This window comes from Pagrus pagrus (genome assembly GCF_965226575.1).
Source record: "Pagrus pagrus genome assembly, chromosome: 22".
Taxonomy (NCBI): Eukaryota; Metazoa; Chordata; class Actinopteri; order Spariformes; family Sparidae; genus Pagrus; species Pagrus pagrus.
This window is the reverse complement of record NC_140204.1, coordinates 16,086,617-16,106,584: the sequence shown is the minus strand read 5'-3', so window position 1 is coordinate 16,106,584 and position 19,968 is coordinate 16,086,617. Positions and strand designations below refer to the sequence as shown.

At 42.3% G+C, this 19,968-nt stretch overlaps 1 protein-coding gene across 1 annotated transcript; it reads right to left on the bottom strand.

The window, feature by feature from the left end:
* Nucleotides 1-15,371: 15,371 nt before the first annotated feature.
* LOC311252043 (alpha-2 adrenergic receptor) lies at nucleotides 15,372-19,765 on the bottom strand. Its single transcript, XM_084344807.1, has one exon. It carries the CDS (start codon nucleotides 19,535-19,537, stop codon nucleotides 18,236-18,238), a length of 1,302 nt encoding a protein of 433 aa, XP_084200933.1. The 5' UTR covers nucleotides 19,538-19,765; the 3' UTR covers nucleotides 15,372-18,235.
* Nucleotides 19,766-19,968: the final 203 nt, after the last annotated feature.

Below are 19,968 nucleotides of genomic sequence, written 5' to 3'. Positions count from 1 at the left end.
CTCGGTCATTTGCATTGCCTCCAGCTGTCTTTCTTCTTCAGCAGCCCAGGCACAACCGTGCAATAGAAAATCAGTTAACTCTCCAGCACAACACATCTTATTTTACAAGACACTGACCCACAGAACAGCAGCTCACAAGAGGCTCTGCAGGGTTACCAGCCTTGATACGTGTGCACACAACACCTTTCTGAATGCAGGACTGATGCACAATGTGCTGGATGACTAAGTTTGTATTACTGAATTTTGATGAGTAATAGCGTGTCGATCGATCACCTCTTTTCGGGGTTTTCTACTAAAAGTGCCGGCTGCCCCTCAGTGAGCAGCCCGGTGGCAAACACCTGCTTGTCGGCACCAAGTCGTTCAGGCCTGCTAATGGTGTGGCTCTGCCAGCTGCAGCTGTGTGTCCCCCTCCACCTGACCCTGACAGGTGACAGGCCGCAGGTGGTCAGCATACCTGTCACAGACCTAAAACCTAATCACAGGTGCTCACTAATCCCATGAAAGTCTTGTTTCCACTGGGTGGGCAACACCTGTGACTGCACTGTGCTGGTATGTATAACAGCACATTCAGATTCAAGAGCAGAGAAATAAATAAATAAGAATCAGTGTTAATCTGATAAATTTGTAAATGTATGCTGCCCCCTATAGTTTAGGAGCTACCTTCATATTCTGTCCATTTCTTACAAATCACACCATTAAACTTTGGGATCTCATCTAGAATCAGAAATAAAGCTGAAAAATGCTCAACTTGTGCTGTCATTAATAATTATTGGTCAGTTGGGTTTAAGAGGGTTAGCAACGATATTAAGAATGACCCCTGCTGATTTCTGACAGCCGTGTTTTTTAATGAGGTACATTAAGTACTAATCAAAATGGCAAAGCAGTTCTTACATCTGATGTGCTTATTCTGACATTTCTAGACGACAATCAGAACACATTTGCAATTGAAATCTGCACCTTTTATCAGGAATAGTTCAGTTTAATGCATAATAGTGAAGTATTTAACAGATTTCTTAGCATCCAGGTCTCATTCATCAGTTCATCCACACCCAGACCTTGACTTGCTCTTATCCCCTGCTGAATTATTTACCAGTGCCCACTCTCTCCTGATACTGACTGTGAGTGTGGGCATTATATTATGCATGAGGTAAATAAATACATGAGGTTTCTTAAGAAACTGTGACATTGTGGATAAAAAGGCACCAAAGTCAAATGCTCCAAATGTCTCCAAAGTCTATGGCAAATATGTTCTTTCTCCTAATCGCGAACCCGTATCTTCTATCAGCCAACTTTCTTTCTTTTTTTTATAGTTCAACGAACATTGTCCTCCTTTAGCTGACCTTTGCAGGAATCATTCTGTGAGGAATGAGGATTTGCCAAGATAAGAGACACAGCTAGGCAGGTGCAGAAATAAAAGCTGCTCTCCAGAGGCTACGAGCAATATAAAATCCCTGACAATAGGCTTTCCTACGCTGAGCAGCAACAAAGCTCTTAAAAGAGGGATGTACTTTCCCCAGAACTGTGAAAGAGTTTGAATTTAGGACTGCACACGACAACCAGGATACTGAACGACTCAGACAGTCTTGACGTTAAAGTTTGCAGCTGATTGACAAGTCAATCTCTTTAATTAATCACCCAGAGTGGTTGAAGCTGTGGCCTCTCGTCTCTTAATTCCACCGTGATGAGAAGCCATAGATAATCAGGCGCGAGACAAACCCTCTGTTTTAGTGCCATCTTCGGTGGAATTTGCTTGCAGCCCGAGCAAGCTGACATTCACTTTATTGACTCAGACAGCAGCGCAATCACCTGATGACATCGACGATAGCAGCAGCACTATGTTGCCATTAACGGCCGCATTGATCAGTCTAATGAAGACAATTCAACCCAGCTGAGAGGGAGCGATAAATCAGAGGAGCAGGCAGTAAACACGAGCACCTGCTGGATCTGATTCTTCCTCTCTGATCTTCTGAGGATGAAAGAAATACAGTCAATGTGTGTAATGTATCAAACATACGTTTAAGTCTGAGCAACAGGGTGCCTTTGATTGTTGGACACTTCAGTAAGGATTTCCCGTCATGACTCACTCAGCATGTAATACAGTAGCTGGTGTTTTCTCTTCTTTTTACAGCTCTTGTCAGTTTTTATGGGGAATATTCTGCTGTAATAGTTTGAACTCTGCAGGAGTTGTTTACCACAGATGCTGTCAGAGATTTTTGTAAAAGGAGAATTTCATTTTTTTCTGGCCTAAAAAGCATCTTTTGAGGTCACTGTAGCCAGATTCATTTAACTTGCGATCAAAAGCCTTTATAATCAGATTTCTACCGCAACTCCTACAGTAACTTTTGATACAACTTGGCTGTGTCACATTACCCAATAATGCCCAATTAGCCCAAATAAAATGTTACTAATATATGTTTTAGCAAACCACAGAATGTTTCAAGATACAGGTAAAGTGACACAGTTGGCACTCAGCACTGTTCGAGCCCACCTTGAGACCAGCGTTTGCAGCTGTTTTCTGGCAACAAAAGCAGGTATTTTCACCATGAAATTGGGACATTTCTCAATGGCGTGCCGCCCATACAGGTTCTTTGAACTAAAATATGTTATTTCCCTAAAACCCAGCATCCAACATTTTGCCAGTATGTGACATCTCCTGACAGCACAAACAGGAAGGGATGTCAGACACCGACCCCGTAGCTGAGAGCAAGGAGCTTCAGTAAACGGAAGTGATGTCTGCAGACGAGTAACAGACCAGACTCCACTCATAAAACTGCCAATTTAAGTTTAATATATGATGAGAGTAGTATGCAAAGAGTCAAAGAGTGTTCAACCTTATGCTAAACATTCTTAATTTTACATATTCTCATCCAGTTAAGGAGCAAGTTTTGAAATGTAGAGATTCACCATATTAGTGGTTTGGACAAGCCTACAATGCCAGTGTTTATTCTGGCAATTCTGGCATTTTTGGCACTTTTCCTGCCGACAACGACACACTGGCTGGTGAAGAAATTAATCAATCTGTCCGTTCTGTGAGAAGCTTTATGATTTCCTGCCAATTGTTGGTTATGAAAATCACTCTCCGCTGTTGAAAACCTGTGTTTGCTTGACAAATTTTACCTCTGAAAAAAATTGTCTTTGTGAAGCGAGGCATTAACCCCCGAGGAACTCCGCCAACCTGTTTGGGAAGTAAAATCAACAGACAAAAGCTTGTTGCGTTGTTGAACACGTTATCAGATATTCGGAGTCAGTTTTAATGGCTCCACTTGCACCATCACATGAAACGTGCACAAGGTTCTCCTGCTGATAAACAGAGCTTTGTAGGTCATGATTAAGGGACTCATTCGTCTCGCCCACTCCGTCTGCTAAGTTTCAGCCTTCCAAGTAATTAAGGAGCTGCGGAACACCGAATGGCTGCGTGGCCTCGAGGGTTTTCACTCTTACTTTCATGCATCCATTAACAACATGGCCAATCTCTTCCATATGTACGCTCGTGCGCGGGGATTTGTTGCTTTTCTTCACGGGAGGCCTCGTATAAATTGCAGTTGATGTTGTAATTATTCCTCGGGATTTGTTTAAAAACAAACTGATATAATTATTACCTGATGGAGTTCTCTCTCATGATGATGGATATCTACCTATATCACATTATAGAACACAGAAGGTGTTATTCAGTGTGGTTTTATCAGATCGTACAACGCATTTATCACAGGAATATCAAGACGAGGTCATTTTAATCTCATTACCCAACAGCCGAGCTCCCATTTCTGTCACCTCGGCTTTGACAGAATTTATATAGAAATTGGGTCTCAGACATCAAAAGCCTGCTGCAATGAACACAGATGTCAAAAACATGGACATTTGGCTATTCATTCAATGATTCATCACAGTGTGCAGGTGGAGCCCACAGTGTGAACACACAAGAACTCACCAGGCAGCAGGATGTGCATGCAATTTGTGACGGGGACTACAAAAGCTTGATGGGTAGGTATGCGATGAAGAAGACGCTGCGTGAACCCGCATGAATTGTTCCCTGACTGACAGCTAATCAGAAGACCTGCAAGTGTTACATTCGCGAGAGATTCAGAAATACAATTGTTATCTCCGCTGCCTTCTGCCGCGGCGTGGGAGCAACGAGGAGCCGCTGCAGATAGAATTACAACAGATGCAGCGTCTGTGAGGAAAAAGCTGGATTTTCTTTATTATGCAATTGAAGTGCACAGACTACAATCCAGTATGAAAGAGGTGAGGTTAGGTTAGACTTAATTCATTCATTCCCACAGGACATTTGAATTGCATGAGCGAGGATGTAAAATATGACTCTAAGTATCATTAAAGACATGACACATGTGATACGACCATTTTCAACCACAAAGGGACCCGACCTTTAAAATAAGGCGGATAGCAGCAGGTTGTAAATAAGAATCTAAATCACTCCAGTGCAGTTGGACATCAGTAATAGTCGCATGATGGTCTTCTTCACTCTCAGGGGAGCTCTACAGTGGAGCTATGGCCTTCATCGCGTACATCGTTCACGAAGAAACAGCTGCATAAAAGACTGAACAACACTTTAATAATATATTGGCAGTATTCCATTGAAAACAACTTCACACCTTTACAAGCCTCAAAGACACTTCATTTTGTGCTTTCAGTTCTTGCCAAACTTTGCTCATCAGTTTTGGGAGTTCAAGGCTCTTTGCAGACTGAGGACATTGATTAGGTCCTGTTCTTTGTCTGGAGGCATTTTGATCATCAATAATTCCACAACTACTGGAGTTTTATGTTCCTTTTCTTACACAGTCTGAATTGAATGTAATAGAGAATCTAGAAGATCGAAGGGAATGTTTAAAAAGCTGAGCTGTTCCCGGTCCGACTGTATCGACGCAGTGTCAAACAAGATGCATTTAAATGGGCACAAAGTTTGTCAGAAGTTCAATGTGTAAACTTTCCATGACCCTGAGCATATTTTGGACTTCTCATCCACCTTGAAAACAGAACACAAAGGCTAAGATCAAGCAACTGGACCTTGATTTTTATTTTAAGAAAGAACTATACTCTCAAACAGAATACTGCATCTTTAAACAATAATATTCAGCCCAAAAGTTGACCAGTAATCCAAAGGTTATCATTATCAGAGAGAGTCAGTGTGAGCTGAAATATAAAATAACTTTTTTGTCCAAAAATTATGGAGCTGAGTCGGAAGCCAAAGCTTTTGATTCCCAACCCTCAACTAAGGTCATGAGGTCTGAGTGGTGACCGGAAAATGAGATCGCGGATGTGGCCGAAATGAGTTTTCTCAGCCTTTGAGATAGAGTGAGAAGTTGGGAGTAAAGCTGCTGTGCCTTTGAATCGAAAAGAGCCAGCTGAGGTGTTTCGGCAGCTGATCAGGAAGAGTGCCTTCCTTTGAAGGTTGTCGGGGCCTGTCCAACTGGGAGGAAACCCCTGGATGGATGAATGGATGGATGGTTTATATATGTCTCGTCTGACCTGGGATCCCCCAGGAGGAGCTGGAAATTGCTGCAGGGGAGAGGGACGTCTGGAATACTCTGCTTAGGCTGCTGCAGGCTCCTGAACAGTCAGTATAGGACAAAATGTTGGCAGTTAACATTTCTGCAAACCCCTGATTCAGTCACATGTGTATGTGTCATAGGCTGCATACCATGTTGACATTTGGTGGTTTGGTAGATGGGGTGGTGGTGGAGTTGGAGGTGAGGAGGATGCCAAGCCAGTGACCACAGTGCAAGACTGCATTTCAACATTTCTAAGTGTGAAAGGACCTGATGTTTTCAAGGACCCCTCGGACAATTTCCAGCCATGTTTGCGGCGACAGGAAGTCGGACCATCAACAGCGTTATTTGTGGCGACTGAAAGCAGCTATTTTAGGCCTAAACATGATCCCTTCCTAACCATAACCACGTGGGTTTTGTGCCTAAACCTTAGCCAACCTATAAACACAGCATCGTCACAAGACACAACTGAAAACTGGGCTAAAGCATCAACCAGAATAGGCAGCACATGATTTCTCAGAATGTACAGATCTACATAAAATGACAAACTAGTGAACCAAATGTTCAACGACTGCTCCTCTTCAGGTTGTATATGCGTCATCACTGCCATAAAGAAAGACTGATAACCATCCCATAGATGGATGGAAAGTGTAATCTTATCATGGTGGGTAATCCTGTGAAGGATAATCGTGAAAGTGACATTGCGCAAAATATATTGGGCTGCATAAATCACTTATCTATGTTGAGTGTGGCATAATTTTGGAATGGGTAATAAGAATAAGTGTTAATCACAACTGATGGCAGATGAATGGTGAATATGCCCTGAGTAGAGCTGTGATTGATGCCAGTCACAGCGGGTCATCTTCCTCCATTGACATCAGTGTAGTGTTTGTGCTGTTCAGCGCCAGAAAGCCTCTTGCGAAGGAAAACTAAACATCGAGAAGTAAGTGAAAATAAGTTTTTGAGTGGATTTGATTTCAGACGTCGACCGAGAAATTGGTAATATCATGCTGATTTCCCAGATGGCCTGGCCTGTAATTTACAACATGATATTCAATTTGGGGTGGAGCAGTTGTTTTTGCAGCAATAATTCTTAATGGAAGATGAACACTCTTGGCCTGTGTTGTGCTGGATGAGACACGAGGCACTCCATTAACTGAAAATCCCAGACCTGCCCCGAGCTGAGCTCCCAATAATGTGGAAAGCAGTGAATGGGCAAAACTGCCATATCAGTAATTCTGCTGTTCTCCCAGCTGATTGCACCTGTCTTCAAAACTCATTTGCAGTTTATTTGCCCCAATCTCAATAATGTTCTGACAAAATTAAGAGCAGCGGCTCGAGTCGACGCATTTCCTTTGACAGAGCGTGTTGGAATTAATCTTGGATTAAGAGCGAGCACACTAAAGTCATCAGCCTTTCATACTTACCAGTTTTGTTTCTATGATTTGCTATTCTCCTGCTGTCAGAAAGTAGGACTCTAAAGTCAAACCGTTGGGCCTGCAGGTGCTGAAACAAATCCAGTGATTCAACAAACAGTGTGTGCCAGCCACAGTTATACTTAGTCAGCTGGGGCTGGATAAGACTTCATTCTGTGTGGGTGACAGAGAGAAAAGGACCTGGCATGAACAACACGAGAGAGATGATGTCTCTGATGGAGGCCGCCGCGGCTCGCTTCCTCGAGCTTTTGATCACATGAAAAAGAAGTCTTTTCACGGTCTTGTAAAGCTGTAATGAAGCTGTTAAAAACTTGAAAAGGAGCTACTTTAGGAAGCTGACGTAAAGGTGCATTGTTAAATAGTGTAATCTACGTCCTATTTCTCTTCTCAGGTTGTTGAAATCCCCAAATTCCCTGCATGGTCCTGAACGCATAACACCCTGCAAGTATAAAAAGATTAGCTTTGAAGGTGCATCCTGTTGAATTTACACTAAAAACAAATAGGGGGCAGTATATCACCAGAATAACCAACTGCTTTTAACTGTAGATCGCGTTAGCTAGTTAGCTGTGCAGCTAGCAGTCCGGACCAGGAGCTTGGAACACAGGGGGGAGTGTTGGTGTTCCATCGCTTGCACAGGAGTTATGGACATATATCTTTGCAACACAACACATAGACACCAGAACTGCTATTACTTCACATTCTGTTGATGATTTTAGTTAATTTTTGAATGTTTTAAACTAAAATTCATACATATTGCACCTTTTGAGGTTTAATATACAGTCAATGAAAAAGCTTTTTCATCTGGTTTAAATGTAAATGTGGTTTCAGGTCAGGTGCGGCCTCTGATATTCCAAAAATCACAAGTAGACTTGGACATCAGTTCATATTGGTGGTAAAATGTGTCTTCAATGGGAGGTAGCAGCATGGCTGCGGGGATGTGAGTCATCACGTCACACATGTGCACACCTGCCCATACAGATAACTAATAACTAATATTGGAAAAAAAGATGTTAAGACAGATAACAAGTGACATATCAGAAGTATTGGAAACTGAGGTTTTACTGTTTTTGAGCATGGATGTGTGGGTCTTTATGGCCCTGTAGTGGCTTCCAGATGGCAGCAGATGGGTTGCTATGAAATTTAGTACAGACACTTGTGGTGCAGAGGATGGATCTAATGATTTTGGTGATCCTCTGATTTTATCTTTAGCATCAAAAGCTTCACCAGCAGCAGTCGGATGGATTACCAGGACTCTTTAGGGATTCCCTCACTTCAAACCATCATCCAGCCAAAATTTAAAACCAATAATTTGGTGTATGATTAAATAACTGCACAAATATAATACTGCACTAATAATATTCGTCAGCCTCAGCTGTGTTTAATGTTCAATGTGCTATCTGGCTGTTGTTAGCATGCGAACACACTAAACTAAGATGTTAACATTAAACCTGCTAAACAACCTTAGCATCTTCATTTTAATTATTTTCAGTGGCGGGCTCAGGATGTTTGAGGAGCAGGGGCAAAGAAATATACAAAGGGCACCACATAAGCGGGGGGTATGAACTGTTGGCGCTCATGTTGAAGTATGGGTAATGTAGGCACAGGTTTTGGAAAAATAAAGAAGAATGCGTGGAGTAAAAAAGACGTCATCTCTGCTGATGATCGATTTTAATATTCTTTCTTTAAATTTTCTATCGTAAGCACAACAATATAACAGGAGAGCACCGCTTACTTGATGGAGTGCTCTTTTAACCCCCGAGACTTGAAATCTCCTTGTTAAAGTTCCCATTGCAAAGTGTGATGAAGTACTACGAGTGAATATTTAAAGAAAAGTTGTACCTTTCATGACAAATGGCATTGAAAGTGGTATCGATCATTTGTTAGTAAATCAACACACCCACAAAGCAACCCGCTGTTAATCATCCTAAATTACACCCAGCAGATCTAAAACTGCATCGCTTGAAGCTGGGCTCAGCTGGCAATAAAATCTTAATTATCTGACTTTGTAATCCACTTTAAGGGGAGGAGGTTTTCTTCAGTCACTTATATCTGTCTTTATCGTTCTGGCAAAGTTTGATTTTGCTCAGACGTAATTGATCCTGTGGGCTTTGTGTTATCCATCATCCTTGTTGCCTTTTGAACTCTTTCTGCCCTTCGAAGTCAGTATGAGCAGAAAATGAGAGTAGATTATTCATTGTAGAAAGTTAAGAAGTTGGAGGATTGTAAGAGATAAGACTGTTGTATCTGTAGCTGTTGTAGAGCGGAGGAGCGATTGCAGCCCTTCTACCAAAGTAATCTTCTCGGTGTACAAACAGAAAAATGTATAGAAATCGAGAAATTGGCGCTACAATCATGCAATCCAAATTCTGCTACTGTACAGCAGTAGGTTTGTGTTATCCTCACACAGCTCCTGTCTTTACATAATCTATTTCATGTTCCCTTGTTCATTTCATCATATTCTTAGAGACTGTGATGTGCGTGTGAGTACAATCCTTCAAGTGACACATATTCTGATGCACTGAGATGCAACGGGCTTTGAATTGGTGTTGATTTGTTGCTTCCTTTGAGCTTAATGTCCAAATCTATTATTGAAAACACAAACATTCTTAGGCACAAGCTTTGGCGTGCGGAGCAGCAGCATTGTGAGATCATAAATGACATCTTGTTTCCTGTGCCCTCTCACCCCCTCCACTAGTAATTATCACCAACTTCACACTCTGCCCCAGGCTTTGAGTTCCTCGCTACAATTATTACTGTGAATTAGATTTGACATAAAGATCTTTCCACATTGTTGGATACTGTTACCATGGTAAAATATGACCAGCTGTGACTGGTTCTGCGCTCAGACTTCTTGATGCAGAGTCAACCTCAGCCACTTCGTTTTCCTTCGTGCCTTCCCCCGAGGCTGGATGAGCTTGCTTGAGCAAACAAAACAATAAAAGTGACTTATGTGGTGTTTAAGGGTCCGTCTGTTCTTCTACATCTCACTGAGGGCTTCTGTTCCCTATGAACACAAGATCATAAAAACAGGGAACCGTAAATGTAAAGATTAATAACCTTGTAAGGTAGCTGGGGCGTTCGCAGCTACAACTTTACAGCTCAACAAGTCAATAACACGCTTCTACGAGATTAAACCACCTGTACTTGTTCTTAAGATTTTACAACAGTATAATAGCCACATGGGAGAGAAACAAACAAACAAACAGTGTTGATGCCTGCCTATAATGCATGCCTACAGGTTGCCAAGTTATTTAATTTATTTCTTTTGCTCGGAAGAAAAAGTCGCGTCATTAATACTTACTGTAATAAGCATGAAATGTTGTTCAACCAATCACATCGAGCAAAACTCAAACTGGTTCCTTCAAAGAAAGTTTTAGGTAAGGGTGGTTGTAAAAGGGTTTGACGTCAAGAATATGTATTTGCTATGACTGCGAGGAACAACAGGAGCACTCTCTCCAAATCTCTCTCTGAATGCCGAGTTTCTTTTTTTATGCGCTTTACCTTCTGTCTCTTTCATCAGCATCAGACACTTTTCTTGGACGCTTCTTTTAGGTTTTTCTGCCAAAGGCTCCTCTGTACTCCTAGCTGATTTAGGAAGAAATAAAAATGCCTGACTGCCAGTGTGGGAATGTCACCGCAGACACCAGGTTGTAAAACTCCAGTATACTGCAAAATACAGAGGGAATTTCCTGTTTAATTAGCACCGTGTGGACTAATTTGTGAAGGGCATGAATTCAAAGTCAACCTGTGTTATACAATCCTCTAGCTCGCAATAGCTTCAACTTTTGATACTTTTGACTATTTGGTACTGCAGGACTTCTGCTTGTAAAGGAGCACTAGCACATAGCTAGCTTTATTTCACTAAAAGATCAGATTACCTCCTTCACTAACTCACTAAAACCAAAGGCAAAGGCCTGTTTGAACGATGCGTTACACTGTAATTTCATTGCAAATAATAAACTAGAATCACCCACACATATTCTGGCTTTGTGTTTCTTGTGTCAGGTTACACGGTCAAATGCATAATCTAGTATTCAAGACGGATCTCAGCAACAGATGGCACTAAGTAATGAATGGTGCATCCTGTCTGTGAGTTCATTCAAGTATTTGGCTGAAGAACTTGTTTGTATCTTGCCGCCAGTAAGTCTGTTAAAATCAATTCTAACAATATATTTGATATTTGAGTTTTTAAATCACTTTTTGTCATATTATTAAAGAAAGATGTATATGGGACCTCAGAGTAAACTGGTGAAATTGAGATTTGTCGACTATGTCCTGAAGTTTTGTGTGTGTGCTACCTTTACACCTTTTGGGTTTTACACCTTAGCTGCTGCTCAAAAGCTCGAAGAGAAAAACCGAAGCTCGGTCGGTTTCCAGTCGAGTCGTTCACACAATATCTGAGCCGTCTGACAGGACTGAGAGCGGGAGAGTTAGTGAACAGCGTCTGAGGTGCTCTCCATCACGATGTGTGCCCGCTTCACCGTGATGTATGATTTGCTGAAGTCAACAGATGGGATCGTTCATCACGCATGAAGTCAAATCAGCAAACATTACATCAAATACTAATCAAATGTTGAACGATAAGCTAAGGACTCATTTTTATTACGTGCTTAAATATGTTTATCAACTTTCCCACATGATGCTCTACGGATTGTTCTTCCGTATGATTCTCTACGGAGACTTCATAATGTCTCCTGATCACGTCTCGGTTCGTCCTCGACTTCCACAGCTGCGTATTCTCAAATCAAGTGTGCACTTCTGCTTTTATGCTCTCATGGTTCAAAGACTAAAAAAGCCTGAGGGAAGTTTGTTTTCAAAGGTAAACTCATAAATTTGGATTAAACTTTGATTTTTTTTTTCGTTTTTGAAGGCCTCAGCCACCAAATAGGTCTTCTGGGATGGGATTGCTGTTGCGGTCTCACGATAGCAGCCCATGCAGACCATATTTCCTCACTGCCAGGGCCTGATGTCTGGCAGAAAATTGAAGCCAGTCGGGTGTGTCAGCGTCGTAGCCACAAGACTCTGGCGCCTTTCATCCTTTACAAAATGTGCTAGGTTTAAAGATGACACGGGGAAGAGAGGATGAGTGTAGTTCACTCTCTTTTAAGGATGTCATCTTCAGCAAGAAGCATCTTTATTTGTTTAAGAAATGTAGTATTTCAGGGTATATTCCCTACAATATTAGTATAATATGCACATTTACAGAGTACTGTGGTAGCTCTTGACTAAAATAATAATGAATATACTGTGCCTTTTGTTTTTTATGTTCTTCCAGACATCTGCCTGAGAACAGCTGTTGTAACACTCAAAGAAAATACTCGTATTGTCTATTCATAAAAGTTGTCAGGAGTCAGTCCTCATATTCAGTTCACATTTATAGCATATGATTATCTTGAATAAGTTATTTATGACTTTTTTTTTGCTTTATTTGAATGATATACGGATGAAGTACCTGTTGGTGGTGTCACAGGTGCTACTTCCATCTAACTCAGTCATTAGAAGTGACTTTATAAGTCGGAGGTTAAGTTTTAAGGCAGTCAGAGTTAGACCCTGATTAAAACCACAAGCTAAAAGGACCGCCTCTTTAAGTAGTTCTCTGTCCTGATTGGATAAAGTGAGCAGGGATACTAGGAAAGTAAAATACATTAAAGCTGCGCAAACCAAACAATGAATCTGTTTTTAGAGTGTTGCTCATAGCTCATTACAGACAGTATTTACCATCACTCCAGTTCCCCTCAGTTCTTTAAAGCCTTTTTAGCATCTTTCAGCTCATTGTTTTGGTTTTACAGCCCACAGCTTCACTGTTTGGTTCACTCTCACCACTCTCATCAACCTCATTTACTGAAGCAGCTGTTTTAATCGAAAACCCACAGCAGACAAAGTTTGTGACTAACTTGTGTTGGATGTTGCCGCACCTTTATACGCCCATAATAAGTTAATAGCAGTGTCCATTGTGAAGCAAACTTTTGAAATGTTAATGTGAATTAGGTGTATTTCCATCAACTGGTCAGGGGTGAATAAACTAGGCTACACAAGGCGTTGTGTCTCCGGAAGTCTGTGTGACACGTTACATTATGCCTGCAAACTGGAGGACAAGCCCAGTTGTTTGCCAACGGCCAATAAACCTCAAGGAAGAAGATGACGAGACAAAACACGTCCATCGACGAGGGAATGTGGCGATTAATGTGGGAATGAGCAATAAAAAGGCTATTATAATCCGTTAAGTTGCTTTGTATTCAGCATGTTACTCTCTACTAATCATGTGAAAAGCCTTTTACAACATCGTTCTTCAAAGTGAAACTGTGTGACCAAACATTCATCTAAATTGAAAACTGTGTCCCCGGTGACACCTCCGCCTTGATTTTGGGCCAAATAAGAAATGACCCCCATTAAATTTTCATGAATAGTTCTCTCTCTGCTGACTTTTCAGAATAAAGTGCAGGCCGGAGAGTTTTTTTATTTTTTTTAAAAGCCATAAAATCACAGCACCTGGCAAAGTTATTGATGAGTCGCTGCAATCGATCACAAACCCTATTAAACCACTTTGTTTTCGGACTCCTGAGGACGTCTGGGGTTAATGTGCGGTCACACGTGTTTTATTTGTCCCAGTGAAGAAGGCACTGTCCTTAAAAAACCTGTACGCCTGTGAGAGAACATCGAGAGAACAGCACAGTTAATCTGGTCCATCTTTGTTTGCAGTTTTAAAAGCTGTGCCAAGATAAAGGACAATTTGAACATGAAGCAACACTTTTTTTGTTCGTTTAGGCTGATATAAATAGAATATACACAGACTGGTGACAGAGAGATATGTGCCTGCTGTTTTCCATCAACCACTTTACACCTGTTTATATGCAAACAGTCAAACAGGTGGGAATACTGTGTTCTTATTTTTGAAGGGGGGACGTGAATCAACAGCATTTGGACTCGTAACACGTCACAAATGGCTCCTGGCCACAGCAGAAAAGTCTGAGGAAAACAACAGGAGTTTGGTGTTGGGAGTTCGGTTTCACCTTGGTCCTGCCCACAGGGACTCAGGGGAATATTATGTTGTGAGGCAGCCAGAGCCAGCACCAGACCTGTTGTGCTGAAAGGTCACCAACACCCTGAAACAAGCATGGCTACCGTCCATCACAGGGACTGAACCCCCCCCCCATGGCATCATGGCATACTCGTTAATGTCTAAAGCCCAAACTCACTCTGCTGAGAATGCATTATTGTCTGGATTAAAGGGTAATTTCTGTATTTTTCAACGTGGGGCCTTGGATATATAACAGACACTCAAATTTTGACCTTTAAGGTGCATTATGTAAGACTTGGCCACCTGTCGACTCAAGTCACTGTTTTGATGACTTGCAACTCTAAAATAAATGACTTGAGACTCGACTTAGACTTGGACTAATTGACTTGAGTGACATGTCTGCTATTTAGTCCACTGAATAATACGTGTCACCTGGCTTCAATCTCCTCTACCGTCAACGTGATCCTGTTTTCCTAAGAGTTTGACTTTCTCTTCTGATCCATGGCTACTCCTGACAAAAACCCTCCTTTATGCTGGCTTTATATAAGAGGAGATCACAAGGCATGAGCTGTACATTTTAGTTTATTAGAGATGTATCAATCACAGCTGCGAGGGCAACTGTGCACCATCAATGTGTGTCGACTGAAAGGGCTCGATTTTGCCACTGACAGGCTCAAGTGTCTGTGAACTTTGTCAGGGATGGACCTTTTGCATAAACGAAAAAAAAAATCCTATTTTTAAAATCCAGACACAGCCGCTCACCAAAGCCAACGAACTCCATTTGCAAAAACAGTAATCTTATCGTCATAAAACACACTTCATTCGAACATGACAGAAAAATGAGAGGAACTCACCAAAACATTCTTGTCTTTCCACTGTTCCAACAATCACCAACTCTGGTTTGAATAAACTCGTAATTCACTGTGTTGGATGTGAAAACATTCTGGCTCTACATGCTGTTTCCCTTCCCTTGAAATTTTCACATCTTACGAGGTTGAAAATGACTGAAGTTACCCTTTTACAATGAGTCAACTTAAATTAGCCAGTGACATCAGTCACGCTGAAGCCCCACGATGGGGATAATGAGCAGTAAGATAAGACACATACAGTAACTGTTGACACTCAGCCCATACAACACAGTGAAACCAAATGTCGGATGTCACTGGCTTTGCTTGAAATGGGGTTTTCTCTTTCAGCTGAAAATTAAAATAGTCATTTGAGTTCAATCAATGTGTTGAATTATAATTTGATGAAGGGTAGTTCACCAACACTGTACTTTCTGTCAATATCTAATAATCAAAGCAAAGGAAAAGTCATAAATCACCCGATTAGAATGATATGCTTTGTAATTAAAGCAGAACAGCAGCAACATTTGAGGGTCTCCACGTTGCAACATCACACCAAAAGTTCACATAAGACGTCTTCATTTTTTATTTTTGCACGACAGCAGACAGCTTAAGCAGAGGAAAGATGTGTACTGCACTTTGCAAAACATAAATGCCAAAACAGCAACAAAAAATACATGAACTCAACAAACAGAGAGGTAGATTCTGAAAAAGTAAATGCAAAAAAAAAAAAAATGCATTTGTTCCTTAATACTCAGTGGTTTATGGCCACTGTGAAAAAAGCGACCTTTTGTGCACATCATAAAAAATAATTTAGCTTATAGTCTGGAGCGTCAGCCCTTCTCAGTGCCGTCTCGACCCTTTTTAAAGTCCAGTCAGAGGTCAGAACAAAGACTCTGTAGTGATTTAGTCTGCTGTTTGTGCTTTGCCATTTGTCATCTGTGTTGTGAACTACCATGATGACACTCGGGTGCATCCAGGTACTTTAAAAAGACAGCGGATTTGTTTTTCTTTCACTCTTACTGCTTACTTACTAGAGGCTGTTTGCAGCAGAGACACTCTAAAAAAGCTGTGAAAGCTCACATGGCCAACAACATCATGGCAAGCAGACAAAACACACATTTCCTATAGGTCGGGACCCCCTGAAGAGGATGCAAGATAAGTCTATATGTAATTTATTTTCTCTATATTTTCTCTTCTCTCCAATAATTCCCTTTTTCTTGTATAATACTGGACATAAAAGGCTTCTAAAAAATGTTTTAATTAAATAATTTAAGGCAGGAATACCGAGGGTTCACATGTCAGCAGAGATTCAATTTTAGGGAAAACAGACGTTAAAGGCTGGAAACCTCCGCTTTATCAACCTGGGCTAAGTGGAAACCTTCCCCCAGAACTCCAGTGAGTGCCAAGAGCTTCAGGCTGACTGTGTGTGAACTGGTTTGTGCAAATGCATTGAAACCTTTTCATAAATATGCAGAACTAAAGCACAACACCGGCGTGATGGTAGCCTTAAAGTGGGTTCTGCTTTATTAGCTAACCTTGAAGGAATAGGAAGTTTGACATTTTGGGAAATATGCTCATTCTCTTTCTTGCTGAGTGTTAAATTAGAAGATCGATGCCACTGTTATGGCTGTACAATAACAATATAGCTAGAGCCAGCGGACAATTAGCTTAGCTTAGCATAGAGATAAACAATAAACAACAAAACAGCATCTCATGATTCAATCCAGTTCAAAGGGTTATGATGCAATTATAAAAGGATCATACATTTTTTTTATTCTATACATGTTTTTCCTTACTCTGTGACTTCTTGGACTATTTTTTTAGAGACTGGCATACACCACGGCTAACACAGCAGCCAAGCTGAGAACATAAACACACTGCACATGCCTACTTCCCTTACATTTCAACATCCACTTGGTTCAGCCATATAAAATGTTAAGCGCAGTCTTACAAAACTCTTAAAGCGATCGTAACATCAAGAATTGGGTGTTAAATTTCCAATAAGTGTCTTCTCTGCATTGAGACTTAATTGCTCAAAAGCGAACTGCGATGCATCTAAGAAAATCCCCAAATGATGATGTCACTCAGTGTCTAAATTGCATTGTGGGTAATGTAGGTACCAGGTTTTGAAATGCAGTCCGCTGGTCTAGAATTGCACTCCCGTAACACTGTTGGACTCATTATGGACACTTTTAAAAACAAATGATCAAAATCGATACAGCAGAAACGGATACAGATGTTTTTATTCCACGTATTCTGTGTGTTATTCAAAACCACGTTCCTACATTACCCACAAAGCAACTCAGCCACTGAGTGAAAATCCTGTCTTTGTTTAACCTGACTCATCCCTCAGTCCTTCCTACTCTTTGTACTACCTCGATTGACATCCTCATTTGCTGCTGTAATAATTACTTAAACCACTAGAGGTCGCCATACGGGTCATAATAAGCTGCTTGCACAGTCGATCTATGCGGTTGTGTCTGATGAGCGCAGGCTGCATTAGCCTATATGTTGTTCGTTCAATCCATACAAAATCTGAAGCTTAAAAACAAACATTTTAACGGGACCTGAATCGTCTCTTGCGGTTGCCTAGCAACTGGTCCTGGCCAAGAAGAGCACATAAGCTAACCCACTGTAAAACAGCTAATTGTTGTTTTTACGCTTTGGTTTTATACAGATTAAACAAACAGGAGCTTTAGGGCTGCTATGAGGTGGATTTTTGCTCGCTGGTTCCATTTAATTCCAGTCTTACTGCTAATCTAAACTAAGCTAACCAGTGGCTTGCTTCAACTAGGCTACATATTTACCGCACAGGCATGATAGTGATGTCAAGCCTCTCGTCTAACTCACAGCAAGAAAGCTAGTTAGCATTTGTCTCAAATCAAGTGCTCAGTTGTGGCAGCCCTGAAAACAACCCCTGTGTGAAGTTTTACAAACCTTCATTATCTGACTTTTGTGCTTATGTTTGATGCATATTAATTAATGAATACAGAATGAAATTACCACACAAATACACATTGTACAGAGAGTGGGAGGAACGAAGGGGGGGTTCAGGGGGGCCAAGGAGCTCATTTTTGCCCTTGGGCCGTCTAGCAGATAAATCCGGCCATGTGTGTATGTTTTGTGGATGTGTAAGAGCTCGATCAGTGATGGTACACTATAAAGCTTCACAGCACACTTCAGCAGGAGTAAAAGAAGGGTTGGGAAAGCCTGTAAAAAAGCCCGTAATGGAAAGATACTGCATGTTGAAGCTTGTGGAGCCACCCAGTAGGTGTTTGACGGTGTGCACAGCCATGACTGAATTACAACAGGACAATGAGACTTAACAGTGAGTACCAAGTGGCAGTAAAAGACAAAACGGGCTTCTTTGTCTTTCTTTCGATATTTCCTTTAAGATTGTCATGGTGGAGCAGCAGTTCTGCCTCAGACCTAGAAAGACTTTTTCCACGACTTGCAGAGGATCTTCTGAAAGGCGCGTCTGAAGTCCCGGTTGAAGATGGTGTAGATGGCCGGGTTCAGGGAGCTGTTACAGTAGCCGATCCAGAAGAAGAATTTAAAGAGTGGGTCTGGGATCTTACAGGAGTCCCTGCACACACCGTACAGGCTGTAGCTGAAGAAAAAGGGGAACCAGCACACGACAAACACCCCCATGACCACAGCCAGGACGAATGTAAACCTCTTTTCCCTGGCTTGGGACACCTTTTTCCTGGCTAAGGAGCTCCGGCGTCGTTTCCTCCTGGAGGCGAACAGGTCCATGGATTTGTTGCTGACTCTGGAGATGCGGGTGGAGTGTTTGGAGAGGGAGCTCTTCTTGGGGCCAGCCCTCTTGGCCTTCTGGGGGTCCTGTTGCTGGGGTTTGTGACCTTTGCCCTCTGAGGAGGAGCTCTCCTCCATGTCTCCATCCTCGGTCTGCCTCCCGATGGTGACAGTGCGTTGGCTGGGCGTAGGCGGGCACTGACAGTGACCGTTCCCTCTCTCGCCGTGGAAAGGGGAGGTGGCTTTGCTCAGTCCATTCTCAGTTTGTGTGACACCATCTGGCCGGGGATTCTTTCCCGACATGCTTCTGGTTCTGGTTTTGGCCACCTGGTATATCCTGATGTACACCAGGATCATGATGATGCACGGGGCGAAGAAGGACGCGATGCTGGAGGAGAGGATGTACCAGGTGTCATCATTGAGCTCGCACTGAGGCTGAGAGCTGATCTCGTTGTTGCTGTCTATAGACATGAGAGGGGGAGACGAGATGAAAGCAGATATAAGCCACACGATTAAGATGATGCACTTGACGCGTTTGGGAGTCCGCTTCAGGTTGTACTCTACAGCCTGCGTAACGGACCAGTAGCGATCCAGGCTTATTGCGCACAGATGCACAATAGACGAAGTGCAGAACAGCACATCCAGAGCCAGATAAATACCGCACCAAACTTTCCCAAAATACCAGTAGCCCATGAGTTCATTCGCCAGGGAGAACGGCATCACCAAAGTGGCGACCAGGATGTCCGCGGTGGCCAGAGACACCAGAAAGAGGTTCTGCGGGGCTTTCAGCGCCCTGCTCGTCAGCACCGCGATCACCACCAGAATATTCCCAACAACAGTGAAGAGGATGAGGAAACTTACGAGGGCAGCGATGCTGCCTATCGCTGCCAAAGAATATCCACTGTCCAGACTCCAGGAGGAATTCAGATGGATCACCGTGAACGCGTCCATTCCGCTGGCGTTGAACGAATCCATCCCCGGCTGCGTGTGTATATCCAGGACCGGTCGGATGTTGGCATGGGTTCACACTCTGATCTCTAATGACCGGCTCCAAGTAGACATACCATGAAAGGACTCCCACTTTGGATCCTGTTGCTCATGTGCATCTCAACACAAGTAACTCACACAGAGGCAGAATAAGCTCCCATGCAGCCTGTCTTAGTTTTGTCACGCGTCTCCTGGCTGTCAGGAGTTGAGCGCCGTCCAGCCGCAGCTCTCCCTCCTTCAGCATGGTGCGCTCAGCTCCTAATGATGCCCCATGTGTTGTTCTCATGAAACTCCCCCACTGCTGCCCCGCCCCCGGCACACAGCGTTATGTTCATATTGTTGGAGTATGATGAGGCAGGGGACAAGACTGTAGACTAACCCAGACCATCTCAATTTCCACAAATATTATGTTATTATAA

Excerpts from the sequence above, each read along its gene's own strand:
- LOC311252043 (XM_084344807.1), bottom strand. The coding sequence starts at position 19,537 with ATGGATTCGTTCAACGCCAGCGGAATGGACGCGTTCACGGTGATCCAT.